This window comes from Cheilinus undulatus, linkage group 18 (assembly GCF_018320785.1).
Source record: "Cheilinus undulatus linkage group 18, ASM1832078v1, whole genome shotgun sequence".
NCBI classification, from domain to species: domain Eukaryota; kingdom Metazoa; phylum Chordata; class Actinopteri; order Labriformes; family Labridae; genus Cheilinus; species Cheilinus undulatus.
The window spans coordinates 12,918,911-12,945,662 of NC_054882.1; the positions used below are offsets into that span (position 1 = coordinate 12,918,911).

At 38.4% G+C, this 26,752-nt stretch overlaps 1 protein-coding gene across 1 annotated transcript in view; it reads left to right on the forward strand.

Annotated features, from left to right (window-relative positions):
- The window catches only part of crip2 (cysteine-rich protein 2), a 45,023-nt gene extending 19,035 nt beyond the window's left edge, over positions 1 to 25,988 (forward strand). Inside the window, exons 2-8 of the mRNA XM_041813220.1 lie at positions 7,725 to 7,819; positions 17,428 to 17,485; positions 19,128 to 19,259; positions 21,241 to 21,309; positions 21,416 to 21,510; positions 24,381 to 24,438; positions 24,716 to 25,988. Coding sequence (XP_041669154.1) covers positions 7,725 to 7,819; positions 17,428 to 17,485; positions 19,128 to 19,259; positions 21,241 to 21,309; positions 21,416 to 21,510; positions 24,381 to 24,438; positions 24,716 to 24,783 — 575 coding nt within the window. The 3' untranslated portion in view covers positions 24,784 to 25,988. The remainder of the gene's footprint in view (positions 1 to 7,724; positions 7,820 to 17,427; positions 17,486 to 19,127; positions 19,260 to 21,240; positions 21,310 to 21,415; positions 21,511 to 24,380; positions 24,439 to 24,715) is intronic.
- The last annotated feature ends 764 nt before the right edge of the window (positions 25,989 to 26,752 follow it).

Here is a 26,752-nt window from a genome sequence, read left to right on the forward strand (position 1 = left end):
TCTAAAATAATTGAATGAAACGTGCAGAGGCGTGCACTCTACTCACTGGGAATAACCTTCATGAATTGCTTCTTCACCAATCTGATTTTCAGTAACATTGTGGAAATACTATAAGTGATGCATGATATTGTTGGTATGATATTAATCTGCAGATATGAATATGAATATTCACCATTCCTGACACTTCTGTCTGTTTTAGAGACTGATTGTTAATGAAGTTCATCCTCCATCTTTAAATTGTGTCTTTTAATGAAATTGTTTGCTCTGCATCTAAATATTGGTGTTGATATTAGTAGCAGCAAAAATAATTTGTAAACATCAGCATATTGGCAGAAATCCAGTATCGTGCACTCTAATATACTAATACCCTAAATACTGTGTACCATGGGGTATAAATTCCAAATTTTGGAAGGTTTTAACACTATCAATAAATGGATGCAGCCCAGTCCTATCCACCAGAATGTTTTTTTTTTTTTTTTTTTTCCTAGAGATTCATTTTTGGGTCTTTATACCTTTTATTATATAGTTGGAAACAAGAGAGTGTTATAAATATTAATATTGTACAAATGAAGATTGAATATAGTCTTGAACAGTCAAACCTGTTTTGCTGTAACCCCGCTGTAAAAGGTTAAGCTCAGCCATAAAAATCTGTATTAAATTTAAAAACACTAAGTGCTTTTTGTTTTACTTTAGACCTATGGCAGTAATCTTGGGCATTACTAAGCTCATGATGGAGCAGAGGCATCTTAGTAAATTTGTGTATGGAGAGGCCGCCTTTTTGGTAAAACATTTTCAAATAGAGCCATAAGCCTTGGAATTAAAAAAGCTAAATCCCTGAAAAATATGGTCACATAAAAAAATATCAGAAGGTTTAGATTATGCTGTAGGTCTGAAGGATGGTGGACACAAGGCAAGGGTCATGTAGAGAACTAAATCTGCTTTTTTTCATAAAGGTTGATACTTTGAGGGTTGTTTAACATCCTTGTAGCATTTTTTAAAAACATGTTTAAACTCAGAAAGATCTGGGATAAAAGAGTGATGTGTAAAAGGACACTGATGGCAGCTGATTATATAAATGGAACCAGTTTACACATTTACCAAAATTAATTTAACTTTATCTCTAACTCTTAAAGTGACAGTGCACTTGATTTTTACTTTCAGATTCTATTGGTGCTTTCATTTTTCACAGTTAAAGGTACAGTGTGGAGAATTTTCACACTGTAATTTCTACATTAATCAAGGAAAAAACTAAAAATCTCTTTTCCCTGTCAGACAGTTTCATTGTAGAAACAGGTTATTGTTGGTTTGGAAATGCTGGATGTTGCATAAGGAAGCATGAATCAGACTGGAAGCTGCTGTTCTGTTGCTGTACCGTGCTCATGTTTTTTGCTTACTTGTGGCAGGCTGCAGTTACCCCCCTGACATAAGCTGCGGGTCTGATTCTCCAAGCTCCTCAAGTACTGAGTGACTCCTGCCCCTTCCCTGACCTCTGTCTCTTTGTCGCCCCCTGTAGGTGTGTCCAGGTAGAGTAGAAACCAGATGTGCTGCTCAGCTCCATCCACCTCTGCAGCTTACGTCTAGTTTGAATTGAGCGCTATATTCAATGAAAACTACTCCCTCCACATGGTATTTTCACTAAACATTGAACCACCTTTTTGGTTTCTTAGATGATTTTCACACAATGAAGAAAAGAAGCTGTTTAAAGTGGCCGTCCCCGGGAGTGGTCCCAGGATGCTTTGTGAGCAGCTTGCAGCCCAAACAAGAAAGTCTTTTTTTTTTTTTTAATCTTTTCATGCCTTATTGATAGAGAAGGACCGCAGACAGAGTTAGAAACAGGGATGAGAGATCTGGGGAGGGACATGCGGGAAAGTGCCACAGGCTGGATTTGAACTTGGGTGGACTGCATACACAGGATACGCCTTAAACCACTACGCCACCTGTGCCCTGGGAGGGCTGTTTTCAGCTTTTTTTCTTCATTATGGGAAATTCATCTATGAAGTAAAAACAGTGTTTTGGTTAAAAAAAAAAAAAAATGCATTTTTTAAAATTCAACAGATTCTTACATTCAAAATAAGAAGCAGTGGAGATGGGCAGAGCTGAGCAGTACGTCTCTATTCTTCTTTTTTTGTTACTGTTTTGATTGAGAGCCCCCTGGTGGTGAAATTTTACATACTTGCATTTAAGTCCTATAAACAGCTAAAGTTGAAAATACTCATTTTTGAGTTTTCATGGTAACAGATTTCCAAACTTTGACATGGTTCTATAGTAAAAATGTGAAGCTATCGACGCTTCTTTTAATATCAAGGCAGCAAAAATAAAAGTCCCTGGCGCCAAATGCTGGATAATCTCTTGTTTTCTAATTGGACTCACTCCTTTCCTATGCACCTGTCTGAGGAACCAGATGCTGGTTTTTTGCAAGTATTTGTACCTTTCAACACTATTAATGAATGAACAGAAAATGTCTAAATTAAATTTTTTGTTTTAAAAAAGAATTGAAAACTTTAATAACCTTAACTCTTACTCCTCAGGATGACCAGATACTAATACCGGTATTGGGTATTTGTGCTGATACCAAGGCTGAGAACCTCTACTAATACTCATAAAACATTGCAGACACTGTACTTGATATCATTTTAAAGCATGATTTTAGCCTCTCAAAGAGAATGAGAGCTATGTATTAATTAAGTGCTTTGAACGAGTACTTGAACTTGGTCTGTAAAAAGGTATTAAGGCCTTTAATTCTCAAACTAACACCTGAAACAGTTTCATCTATAAAGAGTGCCATAATAAAGATATGACCGTCAGGTGAAGCACACTTAAGCACTTAAACAGAGATCTCCACAGCGGTCCCACCGTTTACATCCCCACACAGACGACTCCTTTGTTGTCTGCTCTTTCAGCGAGAGGAAATTGCAGAGTGTCGCGAGAGAAAACAGATTAACTAAAAGGATTTGGCACATCCTCAGCAATGTTGACAATGTAGAAGTGGATTTCCGGTGAGTCCCTCCTGTGAATGGGGGGCTTGTTTGTTTACACGAGTGGGCGCGTTTACCCTGGGGTTGCTGCTGTAATGAGGTACAGCGAGGATTGGTGGCACTTCAGCAGCATTATTCGTGCCCACACGTTAGCTATTTTTGGAGACGGGGTACTGTGGGTTGGGAAATTATGTAAGTTTTGTTTTTCTGTTTGTTGTTTTGTTTGTTTTTATGATAAATGTGAAAATAAATGTGAATTTTCTGTTTTTACTGCAGAGGACAGGGCTGTATATGGGATAACAGGGATAGAAGCTTGAATATGGGAGGCAAACATCTGGTCTAGAAGCAGATCCCCATCATCCTCCCCCACTATATAACTCAAACAACACATAATATCAACAGACAGGCTCAACCCTCTTACAATAACAGCAGTCCTTTAAAACAGCAAGCCGTCACACAGGGGACTTTGTCACTGGAACGAGGAGCAAGGCTGTGACGTCTGTTTTCATTCAAACCTGTCTGGAGGTGTGTAGATGAGTCAGTGACATGAACACATCCTAAATATGCCACATAGAGGGAACACTGGGAGTATTTAACACTTGAAAGGTTTCAGGAAGTTTATAGGTAACTTCAGATTTAGAGGGAAATAAATCACACACTTAAACTCAAGAGGAGGCACCTTAAACCTCTGCTGGTTCCATTTATAACCTCTTTAAACAGTGAAAGCGTTTCTCTCTGACTTTAAAGGAACTTACTGAAACTCATTCAAGTTTGATTATTTTGCTGAAAGCTGCATGTAATATTTTATCAGTTTAAAGCATTGAAAGGACATAAAGTGTTAAAAATTTATCAACGACCCCTAACTGATAGCATTGAACAAACAGCATAGCTTAGCACTATTTTAACCTTGAAAACAGTGATAAAGTTGTCCAGAGGCTGTTTCAGATCATACCCACACATAACTGAGACACATCAAATATCCAATTCCACTCAAATGCTAATAAATAATAACAGAATACACCTGGTTTCCTGTCTTTAAAAGGAGTAAATACTGTATGATAAAACAAACAGCACTGTGCAGAAAGTGACTCATGAGAACCTGGAGCTGAAGTGTCAGAGAATTTTAAACTGTGCCCCTTAATAGCTGAAGTGTAACTCAGTTATGCATCTTATACAGACAACACATACCAGTCTAATTAATTAATTTCCTTTAACTGTGGTGCTGTTGTCTGGAGGTTTGGGTCCATCATCTGATTGAAGTGCAGATTATTGATTAAGAGAGTGATATACTGCAGGCTTTCCCCTCTGAATAACTGTGTCTCTAAGAGTGATTGAACATTTCCGGGATTCTTTTAGTCAGCATTCCTCTGTTCTGAAGTGTTAGTGGGAGGTCTCCTCCTCCTTTACACCCTTCTCCATCCTCAGCTATTCTCTAAGGCCTTGTTTGTACTTAGTTTTAATGATGTAGCTGACTGGGAGGACTGGCATTCAGACTGACTGGAGAGGAAACTCAAACCTCAGGACAAATAGAATTTTGCTTACTTACATTAATCGATGAATAACTTAACTATAATATTAATTAAAGATAATAGATGATAATAATAATAACTATAACAGAAACATTTAAGTTATTTTGGGCGAGGATTAAAACAAACACACAAATGAGTTACAAAAAAGGGCTAAAAAACAGTGAGAAAATCTGTCTAATCATGCGTCAGTGCAAACTAATACCTTTGACAAGGCTAAAAACAAGCTAATTATAAATACGAATTGATTATTGCAAAATTGATGTATTGTGATTTTTTTTTTTTTTATCAAGGGCCACATATCAGATTGTATCATGTCCTATCAAATCATACTGAATCATATCATATTGCGTTGTTTTTGTATCCTATCGCATCATAATGAATTGGCTGAATTGTATGATATTGCATCGTATTGAATAATAGTGAATTGTACTGAATAGTATCTTATCAAATCTAATGAATCATATCATATCTCTTCATATTACATTGTATTGTGGTAATGTTTTAAATGGAATCAACTCTTACTGAATAGTTTATGTCATATTGCACTGAATTGTATCAAATTAGGGCCGGACGATTTGGGAAAATAATCTAATTGTGATGTTTTTCCCCCCAACATTGTGATTTGATATGTGATTATTCCTTAAGTTTCTCATCTAATGTGTTTTTTCCAACAAACACGAGCATGAAATTATTCTTTATTGAAACCAACAATCCAATATTAGAATAAACAAGGGCTCAGTTTAAAAAAAACAATCTAATTCTGATTATTTTGACTCATATTGCAAATTGGATATGATTTGTTGTACTGAAAGGAATGTTCTTTTTTTTGTCATTCTCATATTTTTAAAAAAAAGTGCAAAAATGAAGAAGGGAAGATTTTTTTGTAGACCATTCTAAAAAAAATGGCTCCTGAATGATTGGGTGATATAAAATGTGTAACAACTCTGCTTCAAAATTTTTTTTAAACTGGTATTTTGACACAAATTTCAAGTTACAAACGTATGGCACCTTATGAGATTTGAAAATTGTAACAAGCCATATTGCAAGTTAATCTAATTTGCAATTAATTGCCCGGCCCATATCAAATTGTAGGAAATTGTATCCAATCATATGGAATCATATAGAATAGTAAGTTATCTTCCAATCACCCTGACTCGTACACATAACTTTATCAATGTTACTGACATTAAATCAAATATTACTTCATAACATCAATAATGGAACTTGTTAGGTCAAACAAAAGCTTAAAAATGTGACTATATAGACAAGCACTATCAAAAGCAACACTAGAATATGTAACTAACATCGCTTAGTCCAGGACTTTCCATAAACACCAGGTGTCAGCCAAACAGCTGACTAGTCATTAAATTACTTTTTTCCCATTGTTGACTTAAAAAAATAGTTTATTTACCGGTTGCATCTCTTTTTAGTTTCCTTTAAATTTCAGATTAGTTACAACAATGTTAAAGTAATCTTAGATTACCAATGTATCTTTAAAGATAAAACTAATATCCTTATTGTGATGTAATCTATAACTTTATATACTGTTTATGTGAATGTTATGTGTAGTATGTGACATTGTTTTGACTATGATCATTAAGAAATAAAACCTTTTCTTTGATGGTTTGACTCCACATTTTTAAAAATGATAAAAAATATCAGATTAGATGTTGCTACAATGACTGCTTCATGTATGAAGTAGTTACACTTTTTTTATTTAGTAGATAATAACTCTGTTTCCTCTTCCATAATTGAACTCCTACCACAAGATGTTGCTTAAATATTCCTCAGATGGCAGAGAATTAAGTTTCAGCTGCTTAACTGTTCTGATGAAGGACCCCAGACAGCTTGTTATGCTTTCCTGTGTTTAGGTGGGATGATCTCTCAGACCTCCTAGCTGGCTGTTTTCCCCACAGAGTGCCTGCATGTCTGTGGACACCTTGATGTTAGAGTACAACACATAATTTATCTGTATATTATTCATTTCAGTGATACATCTATGAGCTACAGCATGAATAAGAATCATGTCTACTATTTTACTCTATATATCCTGATTTATTGTTTCATTTTATTGTCTTTCCATTGTAAACTCATAAAGCTGTACAGCCTTCAGTCTATGTTAGCTGTTCTAAATATACTTTAAAAATAAACTTGATTTAATTAACTTTCCATCTTGAATTGTGCAATCTCTGTAGTTATTTTTAACAAAGGAAGTTGTAAATCCACATTCTCCTTCTATTACGTCTGCATTAGTCATATTTTTATCGCTCTCTTCTGGTATTTCCTCTTGTTTTGCCCATATCAAAGGCTGAATCTTACATCTCTGAAAGATTTAATGTGCTTCCTCATATACTGCTAACGCGGGATCATGACAAGAGTTTTCAGGTTGTGGTGCACATGGGAAAGCAGCTGAAACCAGGAAATGTGGGAGGAAGTCTCTGTCTGCATACATGCTCTATACGTGTGTGATGTGTTGGTGTTTTTCACTGAGGGTATGTAGGAAACTGACCCCAGTTTCCGTCTGTTTGTGCCCTGCCTTGATAAGAGAAGGTGTTTCCTTCTCTGCCTGTGTGACTCCTTAGGGCCCATTGTGTGAGAGCAGCAGGGATTTATTATTGGAAAGGGTATAATTAGGGTCCCTGGCTTGTCTGGAGGGGGCGGTCGGTCTGGGAGAGCGGAAAAAAAGGGGGACGGAAATGGGGCTGAAGGGTTGTCTGCAGCAGGATGGGTATACTGTACGCTGGGGGAGGGGTGTGTTAGTGTGTATTTGGAGGGTTTACACAAAGGATTTGGGTTAGATATGGGCGACCTCCCACTGCTCCAGCTGGACTGGGACTCACGCCACTTTCTGTCCATCCTGAAATGACATCATTACAGCATCCTGTGTGGTGCACAGGCATTCCCAGTATCCCCCCCACCACCACCGCCACTACAACAGCCCCGCCCCCTCAGAAAACAATCGCTGGGCTGGCAAGATGACAGGGTTTCCCTCAGGGCACAGAGACACAGCACAGGCTGATCTTTATTCTGGAGAATGAAGCAATAAGCGACGTCATCCTTTCTGAGATGACTGATTGAAGGACACATTATAACTGATACAAAGCCTGAATCATTAGAGGGACAGAATAAAGGCTCTTGTTCACATTTATATGTGTAAATGCTGCTTTATGTAAGTGTTTGTGCTCAACCTCTGTTTCTGTCTTTTGTCTTTCGTGTGCAGCTGAAAAGGTGTCATCGCTTGGGAAGGACTGGCACAAGTTGTGTCTCAAATGCGACCGCTGCAACAAGCTGCTGAATGCCGGAGGCCATGCTGAGGTCAGTAAGACTGCTACAAGAATAGAACATCCAATCACACGCAGTTTTAACCTTTTTCATGTATGCACTCCCAAAGTATGAAGCAGCACTGTCATCGAACAACAATCACACCTGTCACTTGCCCCGTTTGGATATAAAACATCACCTCCATCACTTCCTCCTGCTTTCTAACATCTGATTGCCTCAAATTCATACAGAAGTTTTACTGTTAGGCTGGCAGGAAAATATATGAAAGTTGTAAAAAAAATGTTGGCTGTGTGTATTCACACATGCTGCTCACCCAGAAGAAATTTGGAAATTTTAAGGAAGTTTTGTGCAATTGTGAAAGCTTATATGAGGAGTTTCACGCAACCTAAAAAGCCTTTCTGTCCCAATTTTACCCCAAAACATTTACAGTGAATTCTTCATCAGAAAAGAAGTGGTTTCTTCAAATATAGAAACCGCTTCTAGGATGAGATGCTGTGTCCACAAGAGTCACCGCTATCCACATCAAATTAAACTTTTTTGCAGCTGCTTCAGGTAGTTTTGTTTTCCATCTCTTAACTTCTTCTAGTCAAGTCGAAATTCAGCAACGCGTGTTTTAAACAACCTAAGTTGACCAGAGTGCTGCACAGGCTTAAGACAATGTTAATGAATGCAATAAAACACCATAAAAACAGCAATAATAAACAGTAGAAATTAGAGCAGAAATGTCAAGATGTAGATGCTCAACTTTTATTAAAAGCCAGTTCAAACAGCTGAGTCTTTAGACAGGACGTACATTTTTCATTCGATTGAGCCATTGCAGCCACTGCAAACGTTCTGTCACCTCGGGTTTTCAGCCTGCACTTCAGAACATCTGAGATTGTCTGATGTGTTACTGGAGCATGATGGTGCAAAAACTCAGACAAGGACTGTGGGGCTAGCCCATGCAATGCTTAAAAAAACAGTAAAAGACTGGATCCTGAAGCTGACAGGAAGCCAGTGGAGGGAAGCTAAAACTGGGGTGATCACTTCCTCTCTTCTACAGATGATGAAGCAAGACTGATCAATGGTAGTATACAATTAATTACAATAATCCAAGCAAAAAATTATAAACATGTGAAAAACCCTTTTCAAACTTTATAGAGGGGATATAGGGCTGTACCTTCCCAAGGAATCACACCTGGACAATTGAATTCTTCTATATATCATATTTCAGTACTTTAAACCCTACTCCCGTATTGTAACTAGGGCTGTTTAATAATTTATTTTTAAAAACGCTATTGAATGCTAATGTTTGACATTTAATTGGCTGTCATTTTTTTCTTCATAGCATACTCAAAATAATTTGTTTTGCATTTCAAGAAAAAAATAATAATAATGAGAGGTAATTTTAAAGTGTCTTGATTTGTGAATCAAATGTTTGCAAAGAGATGTATTTATGATATTGGTCTTTAGATTTAGAATTTGAATAAGTGCTGCACAGCTGGACCAGCGTGGTATAAAGCCATGACTTAAAGATAGGAGACAGCTTTGAAGTGCTTATTAAACAGTGTTTAACACTGTTATGGGGCTTTTCCACTTTGGCTTTTGGCCACGCCGATCCAAACCAAGCCATGCTGATTTACTTTTCCATCACCAGTTTGGCCATGCTGAGTGGTTCTGCTCTGAGTGGCCCAAGCACACCCGCCCCGCCTCTAAGCAAGCCGCAGTGATGTCACAGCGGTTCATCATCATACAGGGACACCTCACACACATGTTCATGTAGCAACCGCTGCACCAAACTTTGAAATACCCGCAGGATTACCAATAGAAGAAGAAATTGAAGTAGAAACAACTAAACAATGCTTCTCCTTCTTCTGGTAGGACAAAACAATGCTTACTGAAGCACAGCTTTTTAACATCATGGACTCAAAACACTGCGTCATCATCTCTAGACACGCCCTCAAACAGGTAGCTCAGTTGTAGGCTGAAAGCAACCCTACCACACAGGGCTGTCGTGAAACGGAGCACAGCTAAGCTGTAATGTAATGGAAAAGCCCCATTATACATTAATAAGCATGCAGGAGTGCATGTACAAAATGACTCACTCAGATCCAGTGATCCCAGCTTAATGGGACTGCATCTACACATTTCAGTTGCTTTGTCTGTGGAAGTAACCCAGTTGTTATGCTTTTACTTTGTAATTTATACTGTCATGAAGTATGAGTGCTTTACTTCATTTTGGATGAATACCATTTATTTTGAAAGAAAACTTATGTAAATAATTACATTAGCTAAAGTATGGAAAAGGGAACTTGCTGTGGATAGAAAAGTAACAAGAATAGCCTAAAGGAAGAGTATAAAGGGGAAATGTTTGATGTGAAAGGGGGTAGTGTGGCGTATAATTAGAGATTTTTAAGTGAATTGAGACACTCTCAGGTACAGCGGTGTTTTTATTTTCCATGCAGCTGCAGCCAAACCATGGTAGCTTAACTATGGTGCATCTAAAACATCGATTTGTGATTTAAAAGTGTAATCAGACTTTTGACTTTTATAAACAAGTTGTAGCATCAAACTATGATTAACTCTGATTCAGTCTTACACCATATAACCAAAGACGTGTTAGAAATGGAAAATATCAAAATACACTTTGGAAATTACAGGCCTGAGTATTTATATTCCAATGATTTGCGGTATTCATGATTAATGCTTCATAGCAAGTACAGCCATTCTGCAAAGTCTGTGCTAATTTTCTCCTGCAGCTTGATTTTGAGATGAAATTAAAATAGTTTTAATTTGTTTACTATTTTATTAATTTGCTTAGTCTATATAATATGAGAAAACGATGAAAAAGCACTCACAGTTTCTACAGCAACTCCTTTTAATGTTTCCTATTAGCCAACCAAGAGTCCCAAACCTGAAGAGGTTTGTCTGACGGTGATTTACAGCTTTGACTTTTTGCTTGAATGTGCAGCAGCAGCTCAGACACATCTCTAGATGGCTCTAGGTCTGCCTTTAACAGTGTGACTTAATGGTGAAATTCCAGCCGTAGAACCACAGCTACAGTATGTTGAAACTCTGAATCTAGGGCACTGATATGGACTATTTGTAGCCTGCGTAGCTTTGTGCATTGAGCAGGTCACTACCATTGCCTGGGGTAGCAGGAGTCGACTTCCTACTGTGACCATTCATGCTGTCATTATATGCACTCAGTGATGCAACGAAGCACTACGGCTAAAAGTGTCCAACAAATGGCTCGTGTTCTGCTTTCTAAATCGACTCCATGGGCTTTTCTCTGTTCAAATATAGGAAGTTATTCTGATTTTCCTCAGGGTTAAAGGCCAAAAAGTTAAGGCCATTTTTAATAGTTCATTGACTGCAGTTGTCAAATCTAACAGGGGGAAACCAGAGCCCCCTGGTCATTATTGACGTATTGACTGGTCTGCACTGTGGATCCTGTATGACAAATGTTTAAAATTCATGTCTGCTTAGCTTGTTTCAGTCCACCTGTTCATCATTCTCTCAAACAGAATTTCTCTAGAACAACAGGAGGGAATTTCCTCCTCACTACGCTAAAACATCCACTAAGGATTGATTTATTTCAGTACTGCTAAAGGTCACCTTAATCTGTCATGAAGCCTTTCTCCATATAAATGGTTTATTCCGGTCTCTAATAGCACTATGGTGAAGTTAAGAGTACTCAGGAGTGATATCTTTGCTTATTAGGTTCGTGGAAAAAAAACTCTTTGTCCATTCATGACGTTCCCACTCCCTGTAAAGGCAATATCTCAGAAACGCTCGGAGGGAATTTCATTAAATCTGGTTTATTTAAATTTAGTTATTCATCCTAGAAAACATACCCATGTGCTATCAATTAAGGGACAATATCCCCTCGGTCTTCCCCTGCTGTATTCACTGCAGTGTCATGAAAATGTTCTGACAAACACATGTCTGCAGAGGAACATGACGACTGTGGTGCACCGTGTACTCTTGAAGGCTTATTTCTGACATTCTTATGTATAAGTGATTTGTTTTTTAAGTTACTGCACAATCTTACTGCTCATGCCAGAGCACACACAGGAGCCATCACAGATTCTACAGCGATCTCTCTTTCTTCTCACAGTTAAACTGTTTACTGTTTTTTTCCATGATTTTTTGTCTTTATCATTGTACTCATGACAAGTATAATGTTAGGCTGTATTCCTGCATGATTCTAATTCTTTACTGATTGCCTTTTAAACAGATGCTACACAGCATCACGATCATTGTGGGCTAAGGATGTTCCTAAGCATCAATTTCCGTATTCAGCTAAATGCCCATTTAAATTTTCTTTAACTGACTAGTCTAAAGAGGAGAAAACCCTTAGAAAACAGTCAAATTCATCACTGGGTCATTGTGTCAGCAGGTGTGATGTGAGCCTGATTTACTCTCTACAGCGTTGCTAACATCAAAAGCTAGCACCGCCAGCCTTTGTTCCTCTTTGCGTATAATAATAACGCATAATTGTGTAACATTAGGACACATGAAGCAAATACTCAGAAATATTTCTTGAGAAAACCACTGGGCGGAGTGACACAGTGTAGCAGCCATGCCTGGAGTGTAGTTCCGGCTTTGCATTTAGCTTTAAAACATCTCCGTCTCTTGATGTTCCATGATTATTTCGTAGCGTGGTGAATGTACAGGTCACAACTTGTCCACGAGAGCGTTTTGGAGTTGTTGGATTGTGTATTTGATGAGTTTGATGAAGGAAAGCCAGAATACCACCTGCTTACATTGAGTTGGCACAGAAGGTCCAAACTCGGCAGCGGCCGATCTAAAAACAGCTTGCACCGACAACTAAAGGTAACGAACCTATTACTAAGACTATAGGAATCATGGCAATGGACAAATTTGCCAAAATGTTGAAGTATCCCTTTAAAAAACTGTCATACCGCACTGTTCCTACTACACGCTAACCACTAAGCTACTGCTGAGCTTCCCATATTTATGTCCCGTGAAGTGCTGTGGAGCACTCAGACACGAAGGCAGTAGCTGTTAACCGAGGCTTCAGTGGCCTCTATTGGCGAGAGGTTCTTATAGTTTGTCAGAGCATTAAAGACTGGGATTTCAAATTTTAGGTAACTAGTTTAACCGACCCTTAAATCTTTCACCGGCTAATTTGATAAACAAATTTAACCGTTTAACCTCGTGCATCCCTATATGGGGCATCAATTTCCTGGCACTTAAGAACAAAAAAATGCTATATTGTTAGCTCAGTGTTGTTATAACTAAGGCGTGTGCGAAACACAATATTTTTCCCCACAAAAAATGTAGCTAATGCTACTCCCATTTCTCATGTATTGGCTAGTATAGCCTTTACACGTCTTGTGGGCCTGCACAGGTTTGAGAAGGACTGGAGTGTGTGTTATCAGGCTGAGGTTTCCATGGGAAAATGATATTTTAAAAAGGGCAGATTTAGTCATCTCCAAAATCCACAGCATCATTTTATGTAATGATATATTCTATTTTAAGAAAATATCGGTCAGCACTCTTGAAATGTGGTGAATTTTTGTTTGAACTAGACAGCACACAGCAGGCGATAAGTTCACAACAGGTTACAATGTGACTTGGCGGGAAACCCTGTTTATAATTTGGCCAACGCTGACTCCAGAACCACATCTGCATGTCAGAACCACAAGCAGCTGCTTTAAGTGTTAGTCAGTCTCAGTCTTAAAGTAGATAAAATTAGATTTCCGTTAAAGGACGGTTCCAAAAATGCTTAAAATCTAAATTTGAAGAAGTTGCAGTCTGCGCATCTCTAGCCACAGTTAGGGTTAACTATCTGGATCTGTTTCTGTTTTAAAGGTTTGTATGACCATGCCTCTACACTGGAAGCTGTTTTTTTCTGACTGTTTTTTTAGAGATATGATGTTCTGTCCTTTCATTTCCATCTAGTGTTTTGCTGCAGGAAATTGCTGAGTCCTTGTCTTTTTTTTCCTGCCTTGTTCTGATGCTGGTTGTGTCTGTCAGTTTGCTGGATTTTAACCCCCCCCCCCCCCTTAGGGTAACAGGAAGAGTCGCCTTTCTTCCCCTCTCTGTTACATAATCACACTGCAGTCTATCAAGATTCCCCCTGACTGTGCATGCATGCGTGCTGCTCACTATCTAGCACCTTCACCCCAGGGATTTTCTTATCAAGCTTCTTTTTCTTTCGCCTTTCATGACCCGGCCAGCAATGCGACTCTCACCCCCCGATTCTATCTGAATATCACCTTTCTGCGTCTCCGGCTCTCGATACAAAGAGGATGTGATCTCAGCGTCTTTGTACACAGAAGCAAATTTCCCCTCAGACCTCAAAGGATGCTGCTCTGGTGTTTAATCTCTGCATGATTACAGTAATGTAGTGGCACAGTCTCTCAGGCCCAGCATCCTCTTCATCCTCTGTGTCCATGCACAACATCCACATCCCGCCTCAGGCTTCAGCGCCATGACAAGTTTAGTCGGCAAAGCTCTCTCCTCCTCATGGAAACAGGAGGCAGAAATGTAATTTCTATAAAAAAAGATTTATAAAGAGAGTGTGGTTTGTTGGGGGGCTGTTTGATGTCATTGCAGGCCTGGTATGCAGAAGGTCTTGACCCTAAGAGCAGATCTGACTTCATGTTTCTTTAAAAGGATTGGGACACATGAAGCCCTCCGTGAACTGTTATGGCTGCTGATCTTAAAGAGACAAACTTTGGAGTTAGATTTGACCCAAAAGATCATGATGGTGTTAACATAAAACAAAAGATTAGCCCAGTTTTTCCTTTGTCTCAGTATCTGACCAATCAGACAAACACGGGCACATCCATTAAACTTGATGTCCAGAAGTAAATTCCACCAAATTTCAGTTATTTTTCACACTTTAAGGACTCTTCTTTTCATCCATGATGGCTCAGCATCCTGAATTTGCTTCAAAGCAAGATGATGTAGCAGGCATTTAGAGAGCAGCTCATAAATGCTGTGCAGATCTCTGTATCCAAGATGAAAATGTTGACTCTCCTTCTCTAAATCAGTTGAGAAATCTTGTTGATTCAAAAACTTGTGTGAATTTTTCTTGTTTCATTGGAATTTCATACCTAGCACAGGTAACTCAAGCCTAATTTTTCACTTCTACATCCTGAAACAAGATGTTAATTCAGTAAATGTAGCGTGTAAGACAACAACAATTCCAAAAAAGTTGGGGCACTTTGTAAATTAAAACAAAACAAAAAAAGTCAATGATTTTCACCTTAATAAACACATTTTTAATTCACAATAGAACATAAATAACATATTAGATGTTGTAATGGACATTTTATCGTTTCAGGAAAAATATTAGCTCATTTTGAATTTGATGGCAGCAATACATCTCAAAAAAGTAGGGACAGGGCAACATAAGGCTGGAAAAGTAAGTGGTACTAATGAAGAACAGCTGGAAAAGCATTTGGACACTGAGTAAGTTAATTGTCAACAGGTTAGTAACATGACTGGATATAAAAAGAGCCTTTAATAGAGGTAGAGTCTCTCAGAAGTAAAGATGAGCAGAAGTTTACCATTCAGCTTTAAAAACCGTATCTCAAATTCTGGGACAATTTCAGAAAAATGTTTTTCATGTAAAATAGTGAAAAATAGTGAAAAATCCCACCATCTACAGTCCATAATATCATCAAAAGATTCAGAGAATCCAAAAAAAATCTCTGTGAGCAAAGGTCAAGACTGAAGGGCCCTCAGGGGCCACTGCTTTAAAAACAGGCAAGATTCTGTTCTGGAAATCACTGCATGGGCTCAGGAACACTTCCAGAAATCATTTTCTGTCAACACAGTTAGCCGTGCCATCCACAAATGACATTTAAAGCTGGATCATGGCGAGAATAAGCCATATGTGACCAGAATCTAGAAACACCGCCATCTTCTCTGAACCAAATATCATTTAAAATGGACTGAGGCTACATGGAAAACTGTTCTGTGGTCAGCTGAAGCAGAATTTGAAATTCTATTTAGAAACCAAAGACACTGTGTCCTTCAGACTAAAGAGGAGAGGGACCATCCAGCTTGTTATCCTGGCACAGTTCTAAAGCCTGCATCTCTGATTGTATGGGGTTGCGTTAGTGCCTATGGTGTGGGCAGCTTACACATCTAGAAAGGCACTATAAATGCTAAGAAAGGTTTTAGAGCAGTAGAAGAGTCCGGGTCCTGAACTGGTGTGCCTGCAGTCCAGACCTTTTTACCATTAGTATCTAGAATCCTACATCAGACAAGAATGGAGCAACATTCCTCCCCCAGCAACTGGTCTCCTCACTTCTCAGACGTTTACACTGTTGTTAAAAGAAAAGGAGATGCTACACAATGGTAAACGTGGCCCCGTCCTTACTTTTTTGAGGCATGTGGTGCTGCCATAAAATTCAAAATGAGCTCATATTTTTTATTAAAATGGTGAAATGTCTCAGTTTCAAGTTTTGATATGTTGTTTCTGTTCTATTGTGAATCAAATATGGATTTATGAGATTTGACAATTATTGACTTCTGTTTTTATTTACATCTCATGAAGCGTCCCAACTTTTATGGACACATGGTAAGATTTGAGTTTTTGCAGTGTATCTTAACTAGCTAGCTGCTTAAATATGTAGTGACAGCTGTAAATAAAAGATGTTACAGCACTGAAACAAACAAATAAGTGTTAGAGGAGATGAATCTCTGCCCTGGTCTCTGAGAAGCTTGAACAGAAGTTGAAGTAATGGTGCATAGAGCTTAGGAAGACAGCCGTTGGTTATGGGGGCAGATGAGAAAAGAAAAAATAAGACGAGAAGATGGAGAAGTCAGATTTCAGCGTGAAGTTGTGGGAAGTGAACTGGTGGGAAGAGAGTGGGCTGAGCAGCGATGGATAATCCATTTTTAGGGTCCTGTTGCCTCTTGGGCCGCAGAGATAATGTACAGCCGACTGTTCACAGGACATTCAGTTCACTCCACAAAGAACCTCTGTGTGTCCTGAGAAAGCCATCACTGCTTAGTCACAGCTTGGCGTCGGCGCCTGGACCTTCACAGATCTCATACATGTCAAACAGGGAGTGTGAAGGGACTGCTTTAACAGTAGCTGATCCTGTCTCAGTTGATGTATTATTAAAGGTGAAGAATCCTCTCCGTATCCTGAGCTCATGTGGCCACACCAGAGGGATTGTGGGTACTTTTTCTCCTTGCCTCCCAGGGTCTGGCATCCTGCCCCTTCTCTTCTATGGGCATCGGGCTCTGGACCAGTGGACACCCTGGCCCTCACTCCAATCCTAAAGCTGGTCACATGCTCCTGAAAACAGCGCCACATTCCCAGCATGCATCAGTAACAGGCCATCTTTGACTGAGACCGGTTTCTCTGAACCTTAAGAAGCAGACCGTCATGTACGACGCAGCGAGTTGTGACAGAGTCAAGTTTCCTGGATACAGCGGTGTCATTATTATGTGTCAGGATGGAAAAAAGACATCCTGTTTCCCTTTTAGGATTTAATCTTTTTTAATGACCATAAACACAAAATACATGAAGTCATAAAAATGTGTGGGGAATATGACTTCAGTCCACATGTCTCAGTTTATGTCATCAGTTCTAAAAAATAAACCTCCATGCCCAGTGAGTCAGAGTGTTTTGTCTGTATCTCATAGTGTTTTTGTCTCTCCCACAGCACGATGGAAGGCCCTACTGCCACAAACCGTGCTATGCTGCCCTCTTTGGGCCAAAAGGTAGAATGCACACCATCATATTCAGCACTTTAAAATCACATCAGAAATTACTCCACAGCTGGCTATTAATGTCTCTTAACCCAATGTTTTTGATTCCCCTCTTTAGATTTTAATTGAAAATTATGGTTTAGTTCATTCATTGTTTTGTTTTTTTTAAACTTAAAAAAGAAAACCACATCTTCTTAAAGGGAGTCCTGCATCTTATGACAGTTGACCTAATTACATTACCATTAAAAAATAGATTAACATGAAGGCTGCCATTGTTGTCTACATTAAAGTCATTTCTTTCTTGTTGCCCTCTTGTTCACCAAACTTGAACTGGGTTAAAATGAAGAGATTTTACTGATTATGCTCCATAGAAGAAGGAACAATGCAGCAATATGACATCACCAAATGACTCAGCCTACATGAGAATCTATTTCTAAAATGTTCTCAAAAATAGAACTTAGTGCGTTTCCTATAAGCCACCCATGCTAGACATTAATGTTGATTAAATAAAGGCAAAATATCTTAATACGCAGGGTTCCTGTCAAAACTTTTGCCAGGTTAAATGAAGGAAACAGAAATATTTTAAATATCCATGCCTTAAAATGACTTTTATTCTTTATACATACACACAATAATATTTTAACTATTTAATACAAAGCTAAAAAGAAAAATTCAGTAAAAGCTGCTATGAATTTTATTTTAATAATATCTTTATTTTTTGCATTTTGTCTGTCATTAAATGACTCAGTTCTTTAACAGTTTTATTATTAATTGAACATTTATTTACTGAAGAAAATCTCAGCATCTGTTTACTTATTGAAATACAAAGTTTAACTTTATTCTATATTTTTTAAATAAAAAATTTGGTTTGTGCTTTTTAGCTTTTTTTATATTGATAATTATATTCATTTATGGTTTGTTATAGTATGAATTTATTATATGTTCAATTGATTTATAAAGATATTTAGTTGGTCATTTCCTATGGTTTGTGATTTAATTTTTCTAATATTTAGTTTGTCTTTTTCATTTGTTTTATTCTTATATTAAAATATTACTTGGTCAAGTTAATCTCTAAAATATATTTAATTTTGTTTTATATATTTTTAAATGTTTTTATTTATTTAGATTATTTAATTTATTTATTCTTTTTCTTCATCTTAAAAAAATACTTAGTGTTTTTTTATTAATTTATTTGATTTTTTTTATTTTATTCACCATTTTTCATTCATGTAAAAAAATAGTGTAAAATAAAAAAAAAAAACAAAAAAACATGGTGCCGTCCATTTTCTGATTTGTTGAAATATTTTGTGTTCATCTTTTTTTATTTTTTCATTAGTCGATCAAATATTTAATTTCTTGTTGTGTTGCAGCTCTTGTTTAATTCATTCACAGATATTTAAGTGCAGATCTTAATTCCATTTTATTGTTACAATGTCACAATCATGACAATGTTACTATGTAATGACATTTCCTCCTGCTTTCTGTAGTTAAAGCATCTTTTCACTGTTGATTTAAGCATTTCATTTGCACAGATTTTATTCAATTTTCTATTTATTCACCATCAAGTAATTCCCCCCACTTTTGCAGTTATTATAAGCTTTTATTTTTTATTAAAGTATGAAGATTGTAATATAACCCTCTTCCTCTTTCTCAGGTGTGAACATTGGAGGAGCCGGCTCTTACGTTTACGACACTCCAGTCAACAACAACCCGTCTAACACCAGCGTGGATTCAGCGCCCAAAACTGAGGAGAAGAAAACTTTTGTGCCCAAGGCCCCATCCAAAGGTGACTGAGAAACCACAGAGTAGTCAAACTGAATGTGTTGGGTATTGTTCAGTGTTGTGTGGGGAAAAAAGAGCTTTACATGATTGGAACATTTGTGCAGAAAGATCTGACTTTGTCATTGGCTGTCAGTTTGAGGGAAAATGCTGCTTAATCAGATCATTGATACAGAAATCTGCTGGGACTTTCGGAGGATTTTCTCAGTCGTGTCAGACGGAGCGTGTCCTGGGAAGTCCCAGTCAGCAGGAACAGATTAGTTTTTGTGACTTTATCTACACTGTGCACTTTATTTGGTGGTTCTCACTCATTTTGGCTGTTAGAGCCAGCAAAGTCAGTTATTACAGATTTTGTTTCTGGAACTAAATTAATTTTTTTAGCTAAATTTTTAAAGGCTCACCAGATGACCTGGAGCATTCTGAAACCTTCACAGCTCAGGCTCTTTATTTAGTCAGCTGAAAAAGAGGGAAGTAGACAAAGGTTTGCAGGATATTAGTAAAACTTAGAATGATCATAGCATTGAAGTAAATGGACCAAAGCTTGACCAAGAGTGGATCTGAAAACGATAGGGCAATGAATGTGATGGTTTGACATAAAACTTAAATCTTACCAGTGTCCTTGGTTTCTGGTGCCACCTACTGTTCACAGCAGTGCACAACATGTACCCAAAACATCCACTCACTCTCATCATTGGCTACCTGTAGTGGTGCTTCTTCTCCATGTGGTTCTGGCTTCACTGGTGTTAAATCTACAGAGATGCAAGTTTAACAGATTTCATTTGTTAAAGAAAAAAAACAGTACAAAGAATATGATGATATGAAATATGATGCATGAGTTTTAGGCATGTTTGGGCCAAAAATTAAGGGTTCAGTAAGGCATAGATGTGGTGAGTAAGCCCGCCCGAGGACGCCGTCAGGAGGGAAGGAGGATTGAAACAGCCCAGGTTAAAGCTTTTCAGTGAGATTTGTGCTTAAATTTAGGTAATGTGTACAAAACTCCTTTAATTTAAATTCCCTCATGATTCTTTGTGCATCACTGTATGCTTAAACTCCTTTGAGGGACAGTGGGGGACCCTGGACTTTGACACTGTTCTTTAGGGCATCACAGGCCTCTGGTAGTGCTGTCCTAAGGTCTTGAAAACCACAGGTGGTCTCCAGGTGTATTACCAGGTGTGAAAAGAGATGCTGACAAGCTTGACCTTGCCTGCCGAGCGATACAGGCGTCCACGTATCAAGCTTGACTGTAGCGCCCCCTCCAACCCCTGTTGTGGCACACATGATGAATCCTTAGTGCTCTACATGCCTAAACGTATGCATATAGTGAATTAATAGAAATAATTTTAATGTAGGAGCACATGTTGTTTTTTCACAGGTGGAGGATGCAAAAAAAGCATAAACAAGCAGTCGATCATGTTTGTTTGGTTGTTGGAGGCTACTGTTGTGATCAAAAGTCAATTAATTGTGCAGCTCTGTTTCTCAGGGATATCCTCAAAGCACCAATTCTACATCAGGCAAAAAATCTTTTAAATACATTTTTGGTTGGGTCTTGAAAAGGTCTTTAAAAGATTAACTTCTATTTTGAAAGAGTGTCAAGCAGCCTTGTTTGATAGTATTTTGTTTAACTGCTTTTAATCATCTCTGAACAAACCTCAGTGCTTTCTAAAATACACAGACCAAGAACAAGGTCCACTGTCATATGAAGGTCCCTCATTGTTTGTGTCCAGCGTCACAGCTGCCCTATGATGACCCTCTCCACATCCAAAAGGCACTTACAAATTATATACTGTTAGGAAAAATTCAGTTTTTCTTGTAACAAAACTGAGTAGAGTCTAGCCAAGTCAAGCCGGTACCATTAATGGAAACATACCCTTGGCTTATATTCAGACTTCTAAAGCTCCAGATCTCACGCCTAAGTTAAAGAACAGTGCTCTTTTCTCAGCCCTTTCTCTGCCTTTCCTAACATAAATGTGTCTGTGATGTGTTGACAGCTGGCAGCATCACCACTTTCTCCGGCGAGGCCAACCTCTGTCCCCGATGCAACAAGAAAGTGTATTTTGGTAAGAAGCGCCTCACTCCCATGTTAAAGGTGTGAACCTGCTAAGTGGTTGCCATGGTGTCTCACAGGTGTGTTTTATATGTGTGTGTGTGTGTTTGGCGCCATAGCTGAGAAGGTGACATCACTGGGGAAAGACTGGCATCGACCCTGTCTGCGCTGTGAGCGCTGCAGCAAGACTCTGGCTCCTGGAAGCCACGCAGAGGTGAGAGGAGGAGGAAGTACTGAGGAGAAGAGCGGTCTGATTTTATGACTGACTCTACCTTTTAAAGACTCTCATTCCTCATTATGAAAGACAGTTTTTCAATAAAGCATAGTAATGCTGATCATGCCTCATTCATCCTAAATCTATGCAATGCATTGACCTACATTTACTACTACTTATTATCTTTCTCCAAAGTACTGACTCTACAGCAGTGATGATGATTACTGCTTACAGCTCACTGAAATCTAAAATCCATCAGCTCTGAATATTAGAATATCACAAGCATCAGTCTAAAAAGGGTTTATAATGCAGAAATGTTGACCTTCTGTTAAATTCTGCTCACTCAGTTCTTGGTCTTAGCTCCTTTTTAATACATTTTTGCATCCATGCTCATGTCATGGAGCCAATCAGTCTGTGGTCCTGCTGGGGTGTTAAGAAGCCCAGGTTTTGGCTTCACTTTGGCAAGTGAAAAGGAAATCAGTATCTCCATAAAGCTTCTCAGCAGATGGAAGCATAAAGGACTCTAAAATCTCCTGGTAGATAGCTGGCAGCATTGACTGTGGAGACTGGAAACACCAGACTTCAAGACCTGAAGGATTGTGGACCTCTCTGATCCTCCTTCAGACTCTGGGACCTTTATTTACAAATTAAATTCAAAACCTTCATCCTCTGAAAACTGGACTTTGGACAAGTGAGACCACGGCAGTCCAGATCTTTTTCTCCTTAGCCCAGGTGAGAATCAGGTGTGGCTCCACACTAAGAACACCACATTTGTAGTCCATGTCCTGGACCAGTCTGTGTGGTGGCTCTTGATCCACTGGCTCCAGTCTCAGTCCAGTCCTTGTGAAGCTCCCCTAAGTTCATAAAACTGCTTTTTTGACAATCCTCTGAAGGCTGAACTTGTCACTGTTGTGTTCAGTACACTTTCTCTAAATCTGCTTTGATGCCACCTCTGAGAGCAGCCTGTTCTTTCAGCATCAGGCTTCTGGGGCTTACCCTCCTTATGAAGGGTGTCAGTGATTGTCTTCTGGACATTTGTCATGTCAGCAGTCTTCCCCATGATTGTGGTTGTGTGTACTGAGCCAGAGTGAGAGAATGAAGGCTCAGGAAACCTTTGCAAGCTAGACTTTTCCACAATATTCTAATGTTTAGAGATAGTGAATTTTTGGTTTTTATGAGCTGTCATAACCTTACAAAGCAGATGGATATGTCCGTTTCTGTGTTTCTCACTGGCGAATCTATCTTGCAAAGCTCCCATCTGAACCATTTGGGCCAAGAGAGAGTGACAGGACCAATCAGTGTCAAGGGGCAGTACTTTCAGGTGCGGTGGAGTCGTGATGTAAGCAAGCAGCAACAAGAAGCTGGTGCAACTGTGGTGGAAGACGTGGATGCTGCTAAAGCACCAGTTTTATCAGAACTTGATGAAATTTCTTTGTGAAAAGAACAAAGAACAGCATCGAGTGGTTTTTCTTTTCAAAAATGCCAAAAGGCGTATACTGACATGTCTACCCTACATGGTTTGCAGCGATATGTAGTTCTCTGTAGAGTTTACTCCTCCGGCAGGGTCGCAGGGGCACAGCTCGGTAGCAGCTACGTCACGTGTTTTGTTGCTCTGATTGGCCCGTAAAGATGTGACAGACAGAACGTTCATCCAGTCACCCTCCGAGTTTTTTTTTCAAATGCCCTTTCCCAAACGCTGCATATAAGTGGTTTACTAGATGGTTGTGTGAACCACATCCATCTGGCGTGCCAGGTTAGAGCTGTAAGCCATAATCATTAAGATTAAAACTACGATTTGGAAAACAATCTAGTTGCAATTTTTTTAACCCAATATTGCAATTGGGATTTAATATGTGTTTTTTTTTTCTTAAGTTTCTCATCTCATGCACTTCACAAAAAAAAAAAAACAAGCAATAATTCTCCTATACTTTAACCAATACAATATTAGATTAACCTAGGGCAGAACAATTTTTAAAAAATATCTAATTATGATGTTTATTTTTTTCACTCATTTTGCAAATATGATATGAGCTGTTGTATCAAAAGGAAATATTATTTTTTAAAATGTTTTTTATATAATTCTCTAATTTAATAAGAAAAACATGAAGAAAACAGGATTTTTTTACACTGTTCCAAAAATATGGCACTAGAATGATGGTATGGTGTGTAATAGATAACATTTCTGCTGCAAAAAAAATATTCTAAAGTGGTATTTTGACACAGATCTCAGGTCTAGGAAATGTTGCACCTTCTGTGATTTGAAAATTGCAGCAGGCCATATTGCGATTTAATCTAATTTGCGATTAATTGCCCAGCCCTAATTAAAACAAAAAAGTCTTAGGAATGTCTCACTTTGTATGAGATGGGACTAGAATTTATGTAAGTTATTCTCAAAGTAATTCATGGGATTAAAAATGACCTTTTCCATGACATTCTATTTTTTTAGGTGAACTTGTGTTCATTTACATAAATTTTAATTTTTTATAAGAAACCAAAGAAGGCCAGAGAACTAGAATTTACAATGCTGTACTTAAACACTGTGTAAAAGTGACTTTTTCAAGTTTCCAATAAAAAATAATAATATTAAAAAATCAAGGTAAGTACAAAACTAAATATTTGAGTACTGTTACATCCCTATCCAGGGCAGTAATAATTCTTAAATGGAAAAGCTATTATATAATCAGTATGAACAAAAAGAAATCACAGAGGCCATGCACAGAAATGCATCAGAGAAAATACCATTTTTAAGACAATGATTTACAAAACAACTTTCCGACTTCTTTAGCTCCAAAACTAACGTGTTCTTACTTCTGTGTGAACAGAAAAGTAGTTCTTTATGTTTCTAATGTTTGTATTTTTCATTGTTCCAGCATGACGGCCAGCCCTACTGCCACAAACCATGCTATGCCGTCCTCTTTGGGCCCAAAGGTAACCGCTAGGGGGTGCTGTCAACCCACCGATTATCAGCTACACTTGAAACAGAATGTCTTTGTCTGTGAACTTGATCCATGCTGCACACGCTGCACTTGACGGTTATTACCCAAGAGTCATTTCATCTTAACAACACATAACCAAACAGCAGCTTTTGTAGCCTGTACAGGAAGTATTTTGCAACCTCTCCTGCTCATTTTGAACCCCTTCTCTGTTTTTAACCCTTTCCTCTCCTCTGACACCCCGCTGCTTCTTTCCCATGTTGGTCTTCCAGGCGTGAACACTGGTGGTGTGGGCAGCTACATCTATGAGAAGGAGCCCAATGCAGTGACCCAGCCCTGAACCTTTGACTCCCTCCCTTCAGCCTCATCCCTCCGCTCAACACTGACCACATCAACCGCAGTATTAGTGGTAGTCTTTCTCTATCTCTCCCCCTCACCTGTGCAATCATACCTGAGAAAACCAGCCTAATGATTCCGGATGCTTCTCTCCTTCATTCCCACCAGCTTCTAGCACCATGAGGAGTAAAATAACCCTGAACATGTGTTTGGTGTACTTCCTTAAACACATTCCCCACATTAGCTCCATGCTAATCATCACCATTCAACTAAAGTCAACCATTTTTGCCATGTTTATAAATGTACCTGAACACATTAGATGTCACCACAACTGAATAAAAATGTGTTACATTTCTATATGCACCCTGAAAAAAGGAGGAAAAGTCATTCTCAGGTGTGGAAAGGTGCATTCTGGTTCTACCTTGCTAACAATAAAGGAGGGATTTCTACTGCAGGTATGCTCAGGAGCATTTGCCAATAAAATGTGTGTTATAAAAATGCCATATTTAAAGGCTGGCTGCCTGCTGACATTTCTTCCATGTATGAAAAGTTGTCCAAACATATTGTAAAGAAGGAGGGGAAGTGACTCTCAGGTGACTGTTACATGATTTCTCAGCACATCCTTGAGGCTGTATTTAATCTGCATGACTTCATTTTACAAATGTAAATATTATCATGTCAAAAATCTGGATATTAAGGTATAATTTGCTAATAAATAACAGAAACTACACATTTTTTAAGTGGGGAAAGTTTTGGGGAAGGGAGGGCTGTAATTGGGGGAGAACATGGTGTATTTATGACTAATCGAAGGCCTTTACATTTCATTAGACATTGTACTACTACCCTTTAAGGGATGATTATGGCAGAGGTGAACCTTGGCAATATAAGCTGTATAAATCTCTACGATCAAGATTTTTATGGATATTTTCAAAGAAATAACCCTGCTGTTATTTTCCAAGAGATGGCACGCTATTTGAAGTATTATATTTTAGCAGAAACAGTAGCTTAGCTCACTGCAGACAAGTCATTCTGTCAGAATGTGCATCCTAGTATTATTATGATTATTGTAAGACTGTTATTGTGTTTGTTTATGACCTGTTGTACATCGTAGGGCTTTGTAGACACTGTGGGGCTCACTGTTTGTAGAACTGCACTTCAGCCCTGCTGCATTCGTCTTTTTAATCCCAATAAAATATTTCAGAAACTCTTCCTCCGTCTTTTTTTTCTGTTTCTATGTTGCACGCTTTCTCAGACTGAATCACCATACTTATAACTAATGCAGCATGTTTTATGACGCAGAGAAGCACCGTTATGTAATCACAGCTGCATGAGGGAAATAAAGTTATACGAGGTGTTTTTTCTCATTCAAGTCAGATGTTTAACAACTGTCTCAAACCTGCAGATAATCTGCTTGTTATTGTTGAGAAAATCCAAGGGAGAGATAAATATGCTCTGCAGAAAATCACAACTACAGTTTTGACACATAAATAGCTGTGCTGCTTCAAAGAGCATAAAGACTTTTTTTTTTTTATAAATCCCCTTCTTCTTCTATCTTTGTTTAACCTTTTCATTTTGCTTCATGCATGTTTTTGCTCTATCGCTGTAACATTAATACACGTTGGCTGACAGCTTGCATCCCTGACCGTTCCACAAACAGAGGCAGCAATGACATTGTATTTAAATCCATGTACTTTCATATGGAGTTGGCCCCCTTTTGCAGCTGTAACAGCCTCAACTCTTCTTGGAAGGCTTTGCACAAGATTTTAGAGTGTTTCTGTGGGAATTTGCACCTATTCATTCAGGCCAGGCACTATTGTTGGACCAGAAGGCCTAGCTCACAATTTCTGTTCCAGTTCATCCCAAAGGTGCTGGATGGGGTTGCAACCAGTCAAGTCCATGTCTTTATAGTCCTTTCTTTGTGCACTGGGGCCCTGTCATGTTGGAATAGAAAAGGGCTTTCCCCAAACTGTTAC